Here is a 19,157-nt window from a genome sequence, read left to right as displayed (position 1 = left end):
TTGAAGGGGAAATTTGAGACTTTACATTATCTGAGGTGTTTTAAAATAACATTTCAATAATACATTCTATGCATGTATAAATATAATACATTAAATGATGGTATTTCCTAGTTCAGGGTTGTAATGCAGTTCTGTATTTACCTCGGTATTCAAACTGACCACCATCATAATTTCGTTCTTTCGTTTTACTCTATTTTTACATTTTCCACACTTCAACACAATAGGAACACACCGGACACATATGCCAATTATTATGATGACAATCAGTATAAGGATTAAGAATTTGCCAATGCTGGCGACCACTTCCTGGACCCATTCCCCTAGACCTGAGAACCATTTCACTGGGTTCAGCCATGAAACCCATCCTTCTATCTTCTCCCCTACTTCAGCCACTGAAGCATTATGGTTCTTACGAAATTCCCATTTTAGCTGCAGAATTTCATCCATCTTCCGGTCTATCACTTCCTTAGGGTCGCTGGTATCATTGGTGACATAGGTGCAACATTTTACTCCAAATTGGGTGACCCACGTTACGCAATACCCTCCAGTAACAGCAGTTAAATAATTTAACACTAGCCTGTGTTGCACCAGTTCTTTCTTGTACGCTTGCAATTCTCTCCCTGTATACCTGAATATGTCATCGTACATCTCGGTGATATTATCTATCAATTTAGCAAGTTCCTGAATATATCTAAAGTTTAATGTACCCCGAGCGATCCTGGTGGGATCCAATGCGACTAGAACTTGAAAGCCAGTTGTCTCACTAATTAACTGAGTGGCTTTGTGCACGTCACCAGGTATCATATTTCGTTTGCCTCTGTGTTCATATTGTGTGTGAAGATATGGTGACGGTGTGTTTTTATGTATACCAAGCATTTCAACATGTGTGAGGGTCATAACTTCTGGGACTACTCTTCCCAGGTAACACAAACCTTCGGAACTCGGGGAGAGCCACTTATACGCTTTTCTTCCACATATAAAATATACATTATCAGGGAGAACATAAGGAATGGTATACATCATTATCATTAAGCACATTTCCCTTGCAAACAATCCTATTTCTGGGTCTTCCATCTGGTACATGCAAGTTTCTGGCTGTATTCTTTTAGCACAATAACCATCTGGCACCTTACCAATAATTTCTTTGGTGGAACTCAATGCATACCGGTACCTAAAATGTCTCCCACTAGATTTAATTGAGCATAACAGATCATGGTTTATGGACTCATTATCAGCTCTTTGTGAGAAGGTCATCGTCTGATTATTCCCTGTCACCTCCCAACTCCCGGGTTTATTGGGGTTGGTTATGTTTAAACACAAAAGTGATCTATCTACTTGGAATTGATAGAGTTTGAAATGAGGTGGTTTGGATGAGAGGAATTTTCCATCCAATGTTTTCCCTTTCTGTAATTCTAAAATTTCCGTGATATTCAGCGGAAATGGCATCAACCCTACATTATGCTGTCCCTGTGGCACATGTGAACACACCCAGCAATCAGTTTGATTTAACACTTTGCCTACCATGCTATGATAATCCTCTAAAGGATACCCACCCCAGTACGGGTTATATTTAGGCTGGCACCGCTGGATACAATTCTCATCAACTAGGGACCCACAAAGCTCACAAATACAGGAATCTTCAGACGATAAACCTCCACACCGTCCCCGAGTATCCGTAATAACAGCTCTCTTAACAATAACAGTACTAAGATTGGTCAGACACTCCCCTGATTGGCATAGCACTCCTCCTGACTCCACTCCATCAGCGCTGCCATCAGCTCCCATCTCCTCTATCGGTCCTCCATCACAGAAACTGGATATCCCCAAACAGATCATCACGACAAAAACTGGAAGAAAGAACTAGGATGACCACAGCAGACCACTCCATTGCTGGTAGCACTGATCTACACATTTCTTTAGCTCAGGTATCCGTCACCTTTTTAATCCTTCCGGCACAAGCTCGCGATTGACAGGTCCACGTTATCGGCCTCGTCTCCGCCTTGTATCTCCACCGGTTGGTTAACCTCCCTATAGTGAGTGGAATGGACCCACGTATCTTCCCCGGCCACCCTTTGAGGATGTGGTACTTTGTCAACAATCGTCAGATACGGACCTTTCCACCAATCAGTCAAACGACCTGAGCTAAAAAAAATTTGGATCATAACAAATTCCTCAGGTTTGACATCATGACAGTTTGCATTAGACATGTTAGTTAATAACACTTTCAATTTCTGTTATTCTTATTCCTCTTCGTATCTCAAAGGGGGGACAGATAAAAAAAATGACAGTCTGGAACGATCTTGGTTTTATTACCCATCACCTTACACATGTTCTGGGAAACGTCACCTGTAAAATGAGTCTCCCTATCACTTTGAATAATTCTAGGGATATAGTATCTGCATACAGGTTCCTGCAATTAAATCTTGTTATTAATGGCTACTGCTCTAAATAATGCCTGGGCCCCTGGGTTGGATAGTATTCCGAGTATTTGACCTTAGCCTGGCATGGCTGCCGTTTATCCTTAGCAACCTTGTGTCCTGTGTGTGAGAGATAAAGCACAACAGTTAAATATCATTTAAACATGACCTAAATACAACAATAAATCGTCCACATTTTACATTAGAACAGATCCATTGGCAGGTTGAAAAGAAAGTAAACAGTCATATAATGCCTTGGAGAAGATAGTGGGGTTAGCCTATGAACCCATGGGAAACCCGTGTTCATGTGTGGCGTTCTTCACTTTGCAGTACTTAACTGTCACCAAGTGGGACACATAAAACATCTTTTTGAACGGGGTGGATGAAAGGATTGTTGTGGGAGTTGAGCAAGAGGGAAAGATGGTGGGTATGGGTAGGAATATGGAGGATAAGTGTATGGTGGGAGGTATGAAGTTTGTTGGTAGCATGGGACCTGTGGTTGTGTATGATATTTGGGGTAAGGATGTGTTTGCTGAGGTGTGGGATTGGTGAGGACGTGTAACTGTTCAGGTGCAAGTGTGTGTATAGTGCAGGTGTGTCTACTGGCTGTGATGTTAGTCATTCCTTCCAGAGCTTGGATACTGACAGCCATTAGTTTTTCGCTCTGGGTCTCTCTCTTCTTTGAGATGTTTTTATCATGTTCTATAGCAGATTCTATGAGGGTATCTATTGTGACTCCCCTCCAGCCAGGCTGTGAGGTCTGAACCCGGGTAATATTATCTTGGTTTACTTGGTCTGTTAAGGGAACGTCACCATTCAATACACAATCCGTGACAAATTTTGTCACGTCGGTATTGCGTGGTAGACAGGCCCTTAACACCACACGCCAATCTTTATTAGTTGGCTCATGAGAACTACCCAAATTCCTCAAAAATCTCTGACATTTGGCTAGTTCCTTTTTGGGATCGGGGAAATCATTTATGATGGAATTTAGTTCTGCTCTTGTCCAAGGACATTGCATTACCACTTCCCTCGTGTGCACTAAACCATTCGCATCTGCATTTCCATTCGGAACAGTTATTGTCCAAATGGGATGCAGACCGGTAGCGCTCCTACCTTTTGACCTTGTTACCTGGCTGGGGGTTTAATCTGTTGCTGCTACGTATGGTATTAACAACTTCCTCTACTGGTGCAAAGGGTGTTAGCACTTCCCTTGCTGTTACCGATGGAGATGGTGGCACCACTCGTGATTGTTGTGATGCAGCATCTATCATCTGTACAGCATGGGAAATGGCAAACATTACAATAGGCTCATCATCCACATCATGAACATTTTCTTTATAGTTGCTTAAGAGGGTACAAATTGCTTGTTACATTTTTATGGGTATTTTTGATAACTGTACTTGCACCTCCATCCACATAAGGTGGGGGTGGTGCGCGTGAACTGCTGGCAATACCTTCCACAATGCTACCTTGCTGCACGTGTGCGCCATTTTGCGGCTCGACCGCATTGCAATTCAGCGTTGCGGATGTATTCTCTGGCAATGCGCTCGCAACGCTAGTTTGCGTCGCTTGCGCATTTTTAATCCACGCATCCCCTTCATGCTGCCACAAATTTAAACATTCATAATATTTTACCTTTTTCTCGGGAGCGCATCAAACTGATGTGATCCCGGACATTATCTAATACATCTTAATCAAAACTACCAATTCTGGGAAACGGTCTAACACTCTTCATCGTCATTTTAAACCATACATCACAATACCTTATTGCATAAGTACCGTACTTAGTATGCATAATACGATGGGCCGATCCAAACGGCGCTTCCATTAGCAGCACATCATTGTCTAACATCTCTATTGTTTGCATGGCTCCCATTCTGAGACAACTCCTATGTTTTTCAATAAAGATTTAAACTGGTGAAAGACAGTCAAGATACTTTCACTTACCTGTGGACGATTTAAACGGCAGCGCCCACACACCTGTGAAGATTTGAAGAAGGCTACTCCACACACCCGGATAAGATTTAAGAAGGCAACTTCCACACCTATGGAAGTTTAAGTCGGCTACTTCCACGCACCTCTCTACAACAAAGACAACATGTACACCTGCTACTGTGTATAGAACGGTAAGCTGCTTACCGAGCGGCTAGCACTTAGCCCTTAAAGGTCATACGGTACCTCTAACTTTAGGGAACAAGTTACCCCTACCAACAAATACTCACCGTTACACACTTTTTTCCTGCGCAGAAAAATACACGTTAACCCAGATATTGACAACAATTGAAAAGAATGTAAACCTCAATGGCTTTGTTTAAACACGTGGCAGCACGACCGGAAATACGTATACGCTATTGTGCAACCAGTTGCATACACAATAATGCGACTACCACACAACTGTATGATAACCTTTATGATAACCTTTAGCTGCGTACACAAAAGTGCGTCTTTACTGTGCGCAAAACTGCCACTCAGCCGCAAGTTCAATACTGCGGCACCCCTTTAAATGTTAGGTTCTATCAACAAAGGAAAACAAACTTTTTCCTCTCTTGTCCCTGGATTCTAATCAGCGTCCCTGGCTCACACGAAAACTGGTAGCGATCTCTCAGCACCGAGCGGTTGCAGGTAAATCCTGCATGTGGCCACTCCACCCTTTGGTGAGAAATCGATAACCGTAAGTGCCGTGTGAGTGGGTAAGTGACTTCACTATGAGCCCCCAACTAAGGATACTGCCTTTGAACCTCTATATACCCCTGCCTATACCTTCTAATATCCTGCCTATAAACCTCTAAGGATAACGCTAATTTGCGTACGCAGTCATACAGTAAATAAAGACTCAAGACCTAGAACCTGTGGTTCCAAAGCACAAAGTATTATTCAAGTAAAAGTACAGCAGTTACACGCTATGATCCTCATATAATCTTAGCGCAAAGAGATCATACAGACCCAAGTACAATTATACATACGCAGTGCTCTCTGGTCCAGATGTAGGCATCAGCAAGAAATCCCTCGTCAATCAGCATTCAGCACGAAGACTAGGAACCCAGGGTCAGAGCACACATATTTATACCCCCCAGGAATAAACAACACACTAGAGAAGTTTGTTGCTAATACCATTGGTCCTAAAGGAGAGGGCATATGTTACAAGGCATTTAACAGGTTGGTTCAAATAGACACAGTCCAGCCTCTAACAACTGGAGGTCTCTGGTTTCCCGCCTCATGCAAATCCTAACAGTTGTTCATATAATGTACATTTTGTTGCTTGAAGTCTCTGCGGTCCATAAGTTGAGAATGCATGTTGCGATCTCTCCATCGATATTACCGGAATACTGTTGAGAGAACATGGCTTACTTATCACGTATAAAACCTTAGTTACTAAATAACCTTTATTTCCTAGCAATGATAATAAATGTGCATTCTCGTATCTTATACCTTAAAGCTTATGGAACCTTGTATGTGAATATGTAATGTGTGAGTATGTGGGGTTTGATGTAAAGACGCTAGTTAACTTGGGGCAGATGCGTGTGCATGGAGCTAATATTCAGCGTTTTCATACAGGGTCTTATGCATTCGCTAATATGCGACTAGTTAACAGCGCAATTGTGTGTATTAATGTGTGTATGAGAAATGGTGCACTTAAATCTCACTTAAACTCACAGTGATTACGCAATTATAGTATGAGCCTCTACAGGCACGTGAATTCATTAGAGCACAGAGATAACGCTGATCTGAAGTCTTAGAGAATCTGTGTGGAGGGAGACCACCATAGACCGACATGGGGAGCACTTCTTCGCTCTCAGCTATCCCTAGAAGTGAACACCTAGCAGTGTGGAATGCTGAGCATTATAGTTCCATGACTTGCTCATGCCCCAGTAGCCCCCACCCTTTTCAGGCTCCAAAATACTGGTCTTTGTTCTCCCAGGGCCTGTGTAGATGCAAATTAGCACAGCTACAAGACCCAAACCTCAGATAACACTCTTGGCTTTGAAGGTATTTTATTGTAGGAAGCCTGCTAATGTAAGGTGCTACAAACGACCCCCTTGCTGTATTCGAGCAGGGCCACCTGGAGTGGGAGCAGACGTTATGTCCATGAAGCTTGTCTTCACAGGCTAGTTGTCACGTGGCCATTTGCTCTGTTTAGCTAATGCAATCCAGTTTTGACATACTGTACAGCCATTTCTGAAATATATCCTTTAGGGGAATTATAATAATACACACACTTTATCCAGAGCACCCAAACTACGTAAAGTCATGAAATGGGCTTTTGATGAATCGCCGTAACTTATGGCGATGGTCACAGATGCAATCGCATGCTGCTAATAGTAATATCGCCACATGTACTAAAGTGTGAGTTTATCTAAAATGGCGCTTAGGCGTCCATTCGCAAAATGGCGAATGGATGCCTAAGCGCCTTGCGGCCAGTCGCAAGATGGCGTCGCTGCGATCCAATTTTAAACTGATCTTGTCTCAGCCCGATGCTCGCGATAATCGAGACAGACTCCAGGCCGCTCGCACAAGAGCTTTGCGAGCGGACTGGAGAAAAAAAAAAATCAGACCTGCGAGTAGCCTCCGGCAGCGAGTGGGTCTGAATCAGGCCCTGTATTCCTACCCTCACTCTGCACTGAGCTCATAACAGCCAGGGACTGTGCTACAAAATTACTTTCCTCCACTCACTCTGCACTGAGATCATAGCCGCTTCTTTCAAAAAGAAGCTGTCCAGAACTGCAAAGGGCAGCCACCATATTTGTATAATTTATGTCGGTTTAATGATGATTTGTAGTCTCATGTATTTCATAAGACAGATACCAGGTGTTTGGTTGACATTCAGAAGGTCGACAGTAAAGAGTCTGTCATGGACATTAGGTCAACCATCATTCTGTAGACCTGTATATAGGTCGACATGGTTAAATTGTTGACTCATTCAAAAGGTCGACATTTAACATGTTGACACAGGTTTTTTCATGGTTTTTATGGTTCAGGTTAGACTAAACTAAAAAAAATAATTATTTGTCGATATTCAGAACCAGTCGACCTTCTGAATGTTGACCTATGTCCTGTCGATCTTTTATACCACACCTGTTATGACTCAACAGTTATTTTGTAAACAAAAGAAGGCTACATTCCAGTGTATGCATTTATTATTAGTGGAAAATATTGAAGCTTAAACCTTTGCACCCTTCACCTAGTCCGTACAATAGAACTTTGTAGACAGAAATCACTGATGTCAATTTTTTTCTTTGATTTAAAAATCTTGCTGCACTTTGCAAAGTATTATATGAAAGTTGTTTTCATTGTTAAAAAAAAAAGTTCACTGAGGCTTGGATACAATGCAAGATGTTTAGTAGTAGCTAAAGGGTATCTTCCCTGGGGATGTAGTCGGCATCCTGGCGTGCGGGATGCCGACGGTCAATATACTGGCGCTGGAATATTGACCGCCAGGTAAGGTAAGGTAAGCATCGAGGGTTAGGGGGCGTGTTAGGTTTAGGCACTAGGAGGAGAGTTAGGATTAGGCACTAAGGGGGGAGGGTTAGATTTTGGGTGCAGGGAGTGGCAGGTTAGGTTTAGGCACTGGGGGGAGGTTATGGGTAAGGGTATGTGTTAGGTTACTTACGTAAAAGTTGTTGGGATTCTGACTGTTGGGAAGCCGCTGTCAGGATTCTGAGTGGCAGCATCCCGACCGCCGGGATTTCATATCCATATCTCTGTGACAATTGCAACCATACCCAACCCCTGAACTAAATGCTCTAAATGATGTGTGTTGCAATAACCACGGATTGCTTGAAATAGTTTATGCTTGAAATTGCCTGTTGAAACCTCAGAAAGACATTTGCTGTAATGTGACAGATTTGTTATGAATAATTAATCTTCCACATTTTTAACAGGCAGTTTCAGGAAGATGTCCTATTGTAAGTATCAAAAGTTATTTGCAGAAAAACAGTTTTAGTGTTCACTCTAGGACTGGAGTGGGGCAGGGCGCCTGTGGGTAAAAAGGGCGTGGTCACTCTAGGGCTGGAGTGGGGCAGGGCGCCTGTGGGTAAAAAGGGCGTGGTCACTCTAGGGCTGGAGTGTGGCAGGGCGCCTGTGGGTAAAAAGGGTGTGGTCACTCTAGGACTGGAGTGGGGCAGGGTGTCTGTGGGTAAAAAGGGCGTGGTCACTCCAGGGCTGGAGTGGGGCAGGGCGCCTGTGGGTAAAAAGGGCGTGGTCACTCTAGGGCTGGAGTGGGGCAGGGTGCCTGTGGATAAAAAGGGCGTGGTCACTCTAGGGCTGGAGTGGGGGCAGGGCGCCTATGGGTAAAAAGGGCGTGGTCACTCTAGGGCTGGAGTGGGGCAGGGCGCCTGTGGATAAACAGGGCGTGGTCACTCAAAAAAGGGAGTGTCCACATACTAACAACCAATTTTATAATTATTCCTAGCGCCATCAGTGACAATATTTTTATTTGACTAAGCGGTGGTACCTAGCATAATGGCCTACATAATAATGGATGCACTTAATAGACAGTGAATGAACAATGTGTACAAATCATCTTAGTATTACTTGATGGCTATGAATTTAAAAATTACAACATCTTTCAATCACTTTATTTAGGAAGAGCACCATAGAGAAAGGATTCCCTGCTGTCCACAAGCTGAGTGCCTCTCTGCACTTTCATAAATTTAGTTTGTAATCTCTGATTCGTGGCGTGTGGTTTATACGTCTTACAGTTGCGCACCACTTAAATCTTTGCAAAGCATTTGCTAAATAAATAGATTTAAAAAAAAAAAAAAAAAAGTTTTTTTTTCCCTTCACAAATTGATTGATGCCTTTCTCATTTTTCAGGACCTGTGGCGGATCAGGAGTCCATGCGGAACCTGTGAGGGGTTTGATGTCAGCATTATGGATGAGATGATTAAGGTTTGGTATTTCTTTCTTACTTTTTTCTATAATAACACAAGAAGCTTTACGAATCTAGTATGCTATATGATAACATAGAGGTAATCATAAGATAGAGTAATAATAACAGCAGAAAATAATCTGCTAACCTATGAAGAAAAATAAAAAGCCAAAAGTGTGCTTATCGTTTTTTAATAACCTCTGAATAAATTTCCATAGGCAAAATCATTAGATGTTTACAGATAACTTAGAGAAAAGTTGTTTTTTTTTCCGCTCTACGTTATGGGCTTTCATACATACTGATGTTAGTTGTAAGTGTGAAATAGCACTGGTTATAGCGCATTTGACACTTACCACCTCTTCTTACATCTCCCCCTTTATTACTTTGGCAGAGCATTAGGGTACCACTAGAATGGGTGACATATGGAAGGGATCTCGTACTAAAGAGACCCAGCTCCTCCCATTAGACTGACATTCTAACAAGTCTCTCCAGTGCCAGCCTCCCATAGCACCCCCAGCGCTTCATACTTGTCAGAGCGATGACGTACAGAAGCAGGCTGTGAGTGGCTGAGAGAATGGTCCTGATGTCTGTTTTGGGAACTTCCAATCTAGACCCTTTCCGGGGTTTCATTCTTTTTTTCAGAATGCTACTTATACCACTTTCAGACAGAAAATGGCAAAAATCCCGATTTTTCCCGACTTTTGCATGCCGGGTTGTTTTGTCAGTCTCTGCCTGTACCCCCCTTCAGACAGAAGAGCAAATTAACGGGTCAAAAAATTCAACTCAGTAATTTGCTGGTTTACACGTGTATTTCTTCTGTCTGAAAGGGTCAACCCGGGACTAAATTGTAGTGTCTCTGACCCTGGTAAATTCCTGGGAATTTAGACCCTAGGTTACCCTTTCAGACAGAAAAAGGTCCCATGTAAATCACCAAATTACCGGGTTGAAATGTTTAACCTGGTAATTTGGATTTCTGTCTGAAAGGAGTATTTGTAATGCATACACTTGTCCATAGGTAAATAACAAGACCATCCCCCCTTGTGCCCAATACTCTACATGTGTAGTATTGATTTAACCTACATTCAGTTTGACAAATCATTTGTTTTTTTATATTGTGTAATGTAATTATCCTAAGGAAAAAAAGCTTATAGTGACAGTGTTGCTGTTTTTGGAATTATTTTTATAGTTGTGATGATTGTAACCTAACTTCACAAATGTTGAACCACTTGGTCACTGTCAATTTCTGCTACCAAATGTGATTACTACCTAGAGTATTACATTGAGTGTGATCCGTCAGTGATATTTATGTCGTGATACAATACAGTTAGACCTTCTAAAATAAAACCCCAAGGTGCCACAAAACCCTTGCTGCAGGGGCAAATTATTTTGGCTGCTTTAAAAATATCTTGATTTGGATTATCTGTACATAAGCTGTTGTTGTTCTGGGAGCATTCTGTTTGCTACTGTGAACCATGATCTGTGAGATCAACATGGTAGCACTGCCATTACCCTCTGCTGCTTGCCCTTCTGTCTTCTTATGAACCCCGGCAGTCAGAGGAGGGAACACATGTCCCAGTGTGAATTTCCCAGGCTTTGTAGGACATCTATTCCCTAAGACTCTCTGCTTTGGAGTCTTTGTGACAGGAGTAGAATTTTTCCAGTTCGCTATATTTCCGTGACAGCATCAGAACTAACTGGGGGATCCCACATTTCTGAGTTATGTTTTGAAACACCTCCCCGTACTATGTCCTCCTGGTGCCTTGCATATCGACTGAAGGAATCTGCCACATTGTTGTCCTATCCCACTGTATGAAGTGCTGTGAGCAATCTTAAGGTGCGTATCCACTTACAGAAATACAAACGAGAGCACGATTACGACATTGCAATCATGCTGTCGTCTGAATGTCTAGTGATGTGCCTAGACTGAACGTTCACTTGTTCAGTACAGGCACATCCATCATCCCCGTACATGCTGAACCTGGTTCGTCAGGTTGACCAGCAAGTACGGTCGATGATAGATGGCAAAAATGACCAGCGGGCACGACGTCGTTATCGTGCAATCGCCTGTCAATATCGCCTAGTGGATACCCGCCTTTAGATTGTTCTTTGTCCATAATATGATTGCAGATATTTTTATCACAATGGGGTGAATTCAATTGCGGCAATACCCCTAGTGTGCCATTGCAACAAATTGCTCCCAATTCACCCCGATTTTGCCTAGTAAAAAGCTGGGCTTTCTCTGACTTCACCAGCAGCTACTGGACAAAAAATATTTCCAGCAGCCGCCGGCCTTGCATTATATCAAACTACAAATCATGAGGTGGGCGCTCCATAAACAATGAATATATAATAATACATCCCTTCTGTTGATGATCGAGGATGACATGTGGGTCGGAATGAGTTCTTCCTCCTAATTTTCTCAGCTCAGTTATGAGAAATATATATATTATATTTATATATATATATATATATATATATATATATATATATATATATGTATATATACACAGTCAGGTGCATAAATATTGGGACATTGACAGAATTTTCATATTTTGGCCTCTATTCACCACCACAATGGCTTTGAAATGAAACAAACAAGATGTGCTTTAACTGCAGACTTTCAGATTTAATTTGAGGGTAATTACATCCAAATCAGGTGAACGGTGTAGGAATTACAACGGTTTCTATATGTGCCTCCCACTTTTTAAGGGGCCAAAAGTAATGGGACAAACTAAACAATCCTAACTCTAACTTTCACTTTTTAATACTTTGTTGCAAATCCTTTGCAGGCAATTGCAGCCTGAAGTCTGGAACGCATAGACATCACCAGACGCTGGGTTTCTTCCCTGGTGATGCTCTGCCAGGCCTCTACTGCAAATGTCTTTAGTTCCTGTTTTTTCTTGGGGCATTTTCCCTTCAGTTTTGTCTTCATCAAGTGTAATGCATGCTCAATCGGATTCAGGTCAGGGGATTGACGTGGCCATTGCATAACATTCCACTTTTTAGCCTTAAAAAACTCTTTGGTTGCTTTTGCAGTATGCTTCTGGTCATTGTCCATCTGCACTGTGAAGCGCCGTCCAATTGAGATATCGGTAATCGGTATAAGTTCTGAATAATTTGGAACTTTTACCTTGTACATATCTCCATTCCTAATAATAAAGGATGGAGATATAGATATAGAATGGTGGCGATCACTTTTCCGCCACGATAATTAGATTGGACATACTACCCCGGAAGTGGTCATCCCCCTGACTCCTCTGTTGGTGGAGCACAAAGTCCTTTACATACGGCTGCACCGCATAGTGGAGCATAATAACATCACTTCCTGTGAGTGAACACAGGAAGTGGGAAGGCGGCTATATCCTCCAGAATAAGTCCACATCCGGAAAAGGACCGGAATCGCCTGCGACCATTTTTGAAAAGGGAACAGGACCTAAAATTTAAATGATTACTCTCATTATTCACACAAATAGTACAATAAACCTTTTCACATGTAAGAGAAAATAAACCCTTAAAACATTTAAGAAGCAATACTTTTACTGTGCTACAATGACTATATCATATCGTTGTCAAGACAATCGCATCTTCTAATTCCTGTATGGTCCTAGAAAATTATACTGAATAATCAGACTTAAGTAGCTATTTAAATTTTTAGAGAAAATATTAGCCAGTTAGATGGTTGATAAGTGAGCATGGATCATCATTGTGTATGTTATTAGCTATAATAATGCCACTGTCAATCTGTACATGCAAGAAAGACGCTTGGCGCAGGCCGAATCAGATGGGACCTGGCGCGGTAATAAGGCGCTGTTTGCCGCGATTGTAGTAATAGTGTATGAGGACACAGCCGTACAATAGTCTTTCCAAATTTTTTTTTTTATTTACAGAAATCTCTAGATTTTCGTGAGTCCCAGGAGGCAGAGCCCCACCCACTTTGGGAATATCCCTGCAGAGCCCTGTCTGACCCTACAAAGGTTATGACCTTTGACTTCCGAGAAACAGTCCCTACAGATGACATGAAGACCGAGGGTTCTGTGAACCTTGTGAGGTGGGTTGGACTAAAAGATTCTCTTCTGATTAACACCTGCCCCTCTGGTAATAAGAATATAGAGTGCATCCGTCATGGGTTGAGATGTATCAAAACTTTGAGAGGAACAAAGTGTAGAAGTTGTCCATAGCAACCAATCGGCCTCTAACTGTCATTTTATAGAATCTACTAGATACTGATTGGTTGCTTTAGGCAACTTCTCCACTTTATCTCTCTCCAAGGCTTGATACATCTACCCCATTGTCACAGGTGCAGCTTTATAATTGTGCCTGCATGACTGTGTATTACAAACAGAAGTGCTGTGCTGTAATTACTGGGGGGGGGGCGCAGGCGCATAGTAGAAACACACTAGACTATGTGCACGATATATGTCAGCCCGATCCGTGGGATCGTACAACATATCGTCTGGTGTGTACCCGGCTTTAGTCTAGTCTACCCTTATGCCTGATGAGTTGGTCTATACTTATGCCTGATGACAATGTGTGTATCCCCTACACGAGAGTGGAACAGTTGTACGATTACAACTTTGTAATCGTTCATCATCCTGTGCAGTGGATAATGTGCCCACACTGAACGGTATGTTGTTCAGTGCAGGCGCCCTCCCTCTACCCCGAACATGCACAACCTGTCGATATCGACAGGTTGGCCTGCATGTTCAGGCAATGACAAATGCCGACAACGACCAGCGGGAGCGCGCTTCGCTGGCCATTGCCGGCATATTCACTGCACGATTAATGAACAATTGAACGATAACGATGGTGTAATCGTTCAATCGCTCATTTTTCTCATGTAGTGGATACGCACCTTAAGTCTACCCTTATGCCTGATAACACGTAAATATATTCTGTCCAACCATCCTGGTTGATTGGTAGGAATAAAAGTCTGGTAACATATGGGAGTACCTGATGATCAGCAATTTGCTCCTTAATGCCAGAAAACAGATGAAAATGGTCGTTCAGACAAGTTTGTTAAATGTTTGATCTAAACAAATTGTTCAAACAACAGTTTTCGTCCATTTTCCGGCGTTTGGGAGCAAATTGCTGATCATCATTTGCTTTCATACCTTACCAGATTTTCATTCCAACCAATCAGCTAGTTGGATGGTTGGACAGAAAATCTTTATATGTGTATGCAGCTTTAGTTTACCCTTATGCCTGATGACAGTCTACTCTTATGCCTGATGACTTAGTCTACTCTTATGCCTGATGACTTAGTTTACCCTTATGCCTGATGACTTAGTTTACCCTTATGCCTGATGACTTAGTTTACACTTATGCCTGATGACTTAGTTTACACTTATGCCTGATGACTTAGTTTACCCTTATGCCTGATGACTTAGTTTACCCTTATGCCTGATGACTTAGTTTACCCTTATGCCTGATGACTTAGTTTACACTTATGCCTGATGACTTAGTTTACACTTATGCCTGATGACTTAGTTTACCCTTATGCCTGATGACTTAGTTTACCCTTATGCCTGATGATTTGGTCTCTTCTCTCTTTTTTGCATAGAATGCCAGGGACAACAGAGATGCAATAGATAAACTTAAACATAAATGACTGAAAAAGCAGGTATTAGTGGAATAAATGGAGAATATAATACAGTATATAGGTAGGCTATGAAGTAATATGGTATTATAAAATGGTAATCTGTCCACTTTTTATATTTCTGAATCATTAACTCAATATCTGACTGTTTCTGTAAAAGAATTAATACTTATTACGTAATGATAGATTATTTATTTACTGAATGCAAATCTTGCTTGTATTTTTATTTTTAATAATTATTCTTACATGGGGAGCAGTATACATCACAGTGCTAGATGGAGACATTTTGTCATGCATGCCTATTAATTGTGGTAACTGGCACACTTCGGGTACTTAATAATATTGTACAGAAAACATTGATGTGCTGCAAGCCGTATGACATGCACTACATGTCCAAAAGTGTATGGGCACCAAAACATCACACCGTTCTGTACTTGTTGGCACATTAATATGGAGTTGGTCCCCCCTTTGCTTCTATAGCTGTCTCCACTCCTCTGGGAAGGCTTTCCACTAGATTTTGGAATATGGCAGCGGGGATTCCATTCAGCCACAAGAGCATTATTGAGACCGTGCACTGATGTTGAGTGACAAGGCCTGGCTTGCAGGCGACATTCCAATTCATCACACAAGTTGCAGTGCATTGAGGTCAGTGCTCTGTGCAGGCCAGTCAAGTTCTTCCACCTCAAACTCTGCAAAACACTTTTTGACAGACCTTGCTTTGTGCATGGGTGCATGGTCATACTGAAATGGGAAAGGTCCTTACCTAAAATGTAAGTACGCATTCAGGAATGAAGTGTGATTCAGACATCAGCTAAATCCAGGTGTATCCTTCAGACTTCCAGATGGTGAAGCTCAATTCTTCACTCCCCTGCTCCAGAATCAATTCTACATCACCGTTCTACATCACCAAAGCCGACATTCGGCATTGCGCAGGGTGATCTGAGGCTTGTGTGCAGCTGCTCGGTCTTGAAAACCAAATCTATGACTTTGTTTAAATATTTCACGTAATATTTCAGCTAATGTTCATCCATCTGTACAGGTCAGGCAAGTGTCACGGTGTGGTGCTCTGGATGGAATACCGGCTCACTGAGGATATTCCTGTTAGCACCGGCCTGTTGCGGGTGGACGACGAGACGGTGGGTAACTTCGAATTAAGGTCTGCCATAGTTGCAATGTAATTTTCACTACTAGCAGATGACTGTGTAGTAGACATTTTTTATAAAGCGCTTGGTCCATATATATACATAAAAAAGAGCGAACTTTTCTAGTAACTCTCTTCATGTTAATATTTGTTATACATTACAGTCTATGGATGTTGTCAGAGAGCCACAAAAAAAAATAAAACAACTTGCTATATAGGACAACCAATATTGGGAGCTGCTCTTTCTTCCTCTGTGGTGCTTTGTAATGCAGCAGTCTCTCACTGTACAGGATGAATGCTGTCTTTCCCTGCAGTGTCTCTGTATTTCCCTCATCATTACCCTGTGTAATAATGCTTCATCAGCTAGAACCAGTAATTCCAGCAGTGCCAACAACTCTTCCCTTACACAGCTGTCTTGCATTGTAAAACCCACCAAAGGCATGAAATTCAATATGGAAGCCCATTTTAGGTATAAAATAAGCAGTCTTCTCTGAAAAAAAACTTTTATACATTTAATGTACTTAGAATTAATAAAAAAAAAACTGGAACCGAAAGGAACTGTGAAAACAATATATTTATCATTCCTCCCTGGGGGACACTGGAGACACGGGTGGAGAGAGGACACTGGGCACTTTCAGATCTGACTCTTTAATTGTAACTCCTCACCCTAATACCCCCGATTGAGTGTGAGTGCCCGGGGAAGCCGGCACTATCTTGGAGACTGCCTTATGCTGTTTCTAAAGTTTGGTTTGGCAGCAAGATCAGAATAATCGGCTGCTGGGCGTGCATAGAGCATACTGATGAGGAGCTGCAGACAGTTTCTCCGGCAACCTGCTTCCAGCATGGAATTCTCTCTGGGGGGGGCGCCGTGACTGCCCCAGATAGGCGCTTTGGTCCCCGGAATCCCTGTCACCATTGGGCAGGGAGGTCCTGATCATGCTACGGCAGCGGTAAGGAAAGTGACGGTTTCCTTCAGGTAGCCCTCAGTAGACATAGAGACTAATGCAGGGTACAGAGTTCTTGTTGATGGCTTCCATAACTGTACCCAGGTGGAGGTGCTTCTCTGTTCAGCACTACTCCTTTGGCACTCTTCACTGAGGCACATCAGCTGGTCTTTATTCAACTGCCTAGGGTCCAGGTTCCAGCTTTCCATCAGTGAAAGGGCAAGCAGTTCTGGGTTGCTCACTCCCCAGGCCTTAGACCGACAGACGAGCATCAGGTGTGACGGACAGGAGATCCGAAGCTTGGTTGAGGGGAATCGTTACAAGGATACAAGGGGTTATATTTTTCCCCAAAATAATTATTTTCATCAGGTCTGCCTGAAGATCAAAGGAAGCGTCTTGCTCTGGATGGAGCTATTCAGAAATTACTCTCAGCGTTGAATATTGTGCCTGTGGACCACATGGAGCCTGGGGTTTTAGTTCAACTTTATTCTGGTTTAGAAGCCAGACTGGTCTTTCAGGCAGATCATTTACGAGGGGACAGGTTCAAAATGGAATCCCTCAGGTATGTGGTCAGCAGAATGATCAGGGAGGGGTGTCCATGGACATCTAGGATGCTTTCATGCATGTTCCTACAATCCAGTCTAAACATTATAAATTGAGTACTCTTCCTTTTTGCATTGCCACTGCTCAAAGGTTGTGATGACAGTGATGTCAGCTCTTCTCAAATCAAGGAGGTTGACCGCCATTCTTTATTTAGACAAACTTCTAATAAAGGTGATTTCCCCGGAGGTATTGTTGGAACGTGTGTGTGAGAGAGAGAGAAAACAGTTTCTAGAATCACATGGTTGAATTATAAACTATGCCAGGCCCAATCTGATTCCTTAAGAAAGGAGGCTCTTACTGGGGATACTCTCTGACATGAAGCTCCAGAGTGTATCACTGCCAGAGGACAAGATTCTTTCTTTCTACATCAGGGTCCATAGGGACAGGATACCTTGGGGTATAGGTGATGACGTCAGGCATTGGGCACCATAGAGTTAAGTTTTCAGCCTCCCAGGATGCATCAGGGTCCCCCTCCTATACCCCGTCCCCGAGCCAAGGCATCTCAGTTTCGTTGGTGCCCGGCTTGGAGTCTGAGCACCTGTTTAGAGGGGGGCTAAGAATAGCCCCTGAAGTTTCTTTCAAGGCAGCTGTGGCTGCACATCTGGGAGTACAGCATGGACAGTCACTGCTGACGTCCATGCGGTCTCCTCTACACCCCGCTAGTACCAGAACGCCGGTACTGATCCGGGGATGCTGGTAAGTGTCTGGGGTCATGGCTAGCGGTGACCCCAGATGCTTCGAACCATGGCTGGATCTAAGGGGAGCAGGTAAGCAGCGGGGGTTTTTGCGGTGGGTCCCTGCTGAGAACATGGTCCACAGTTCCCAGGCAGGGGGCTCCCTGGGGACTGGCTGCAGCGTGGAGCCAGGTATTAACCTGCGCTTCCACTATCCCCCTGGGACAGCGAGACGCAGCTGAGCGGCATCGGGTTCTCCAAGGTCACCCTGTGCAGTTCCAGTCGGACAACGCCACCACCGTGGCCTACATAAATCGACAAGGAGGAACCCGAAGTCGGGCGGAACTCACAGAAGTGTCCCGCATCCTGGTGTGGGTGGAGCTATATCTTCCAGCTATATCAGCGGTGTTCATCCTGGGAGTCCTCAACTGAGAAGCAGATTTTCTCAGCCGGCAGGATGTACATCCGGGAGAATGGTCTTTGCACCAGGACGTCTTTCAACTTCTGGTGGACAGGTGGGGTCTTCCAGAGATAGACCTCATGGCATCCCGGCACAACAACAAGTTGCCGGTGTACGAGTCTCGAACAAGAGACAAAAGGCGTCTCTGGTGGACTGGTGGATGCTCTGTCCGTCGAGTGGACGTTCCAGTTTGCCTACCTCTTTCCTCCGTTTTCCCTTCCGCGGGTAATCCTGAAATTCAAACAGGAAGGCGGTACGCTCCTGTTGATAGCTCCAGAGTGGCCCAGGTGGCACTGGTTCTCGGACCTCCAGAGTCAGTGGACGTTCCTCTGCGGTTACCACTGCAGCCGGACCTGCTGTCACAGGGTCCTTGTCTTCACCCGGACCTGACTCGGCTGTCTTTGACGGCGTGGCTGTTAAGACGGCCATGTTAAGGTCCAGAGGGTTTTCC

The 19,157-nt window shown here is 43.3% G+C and overlaps 1 protein-coding gene across 7 annotated transcripts in view; it reads left to right on the top strand.

Moving 5' to 3' along the window:
- Positions 1 to 19,157, top strand: part of PRMT7 (protein arginine methyltransferase 7) — a 79,472-nt gene that overhangs the window by 50,068 nt on the left and 10,247 nt on the right. For 6 of the 7 annotated variants that reach the window (XM_088471888.1, XM_088471889.1, XM_088471891.1 and 3 more), the window contains 3 exons: positions 9,234 to 9,308; positions 13,176 to 13,336; positions 15,924 to 16,020. In XM_088471888.1, coding sequence (XP_088328014.1) covers positions 9,234 to 9,308; positions 13,176 to 13,336; positions 15,924 to 16,020 — 333 coding nt within the window. Of the gene's footprint in view, positions 1 to 9,233; positions 9,309 to 13,175; positions 13,337 to 14,848; positions 14,909 to 15,923; positions 16,021 to 19,157 lie in introns of those variants that run through there. The other variant, XM_088471895.1, reaches the window with a different exon arrangement.

Source organism: Taudactylus pleione, unplaced genomic scaffold (genome assembly GCF_031769625.1).
Source record: "Taudactylus pleione unplaced genomic scaffold, aTauple2 ptg000117l, whole genome shotgun sequence".
NCBI lineage: Eukaryota > Metazoa > Chordata > Amphibia > Anura > Myobatrachidae > Taudactylus > Taudactylus pleione.
The sequence above is the reverse complement of the archived record's forward strand: the minus strand, read 5'-3'. Positions and strand labels throughout refer to the sequence as shown.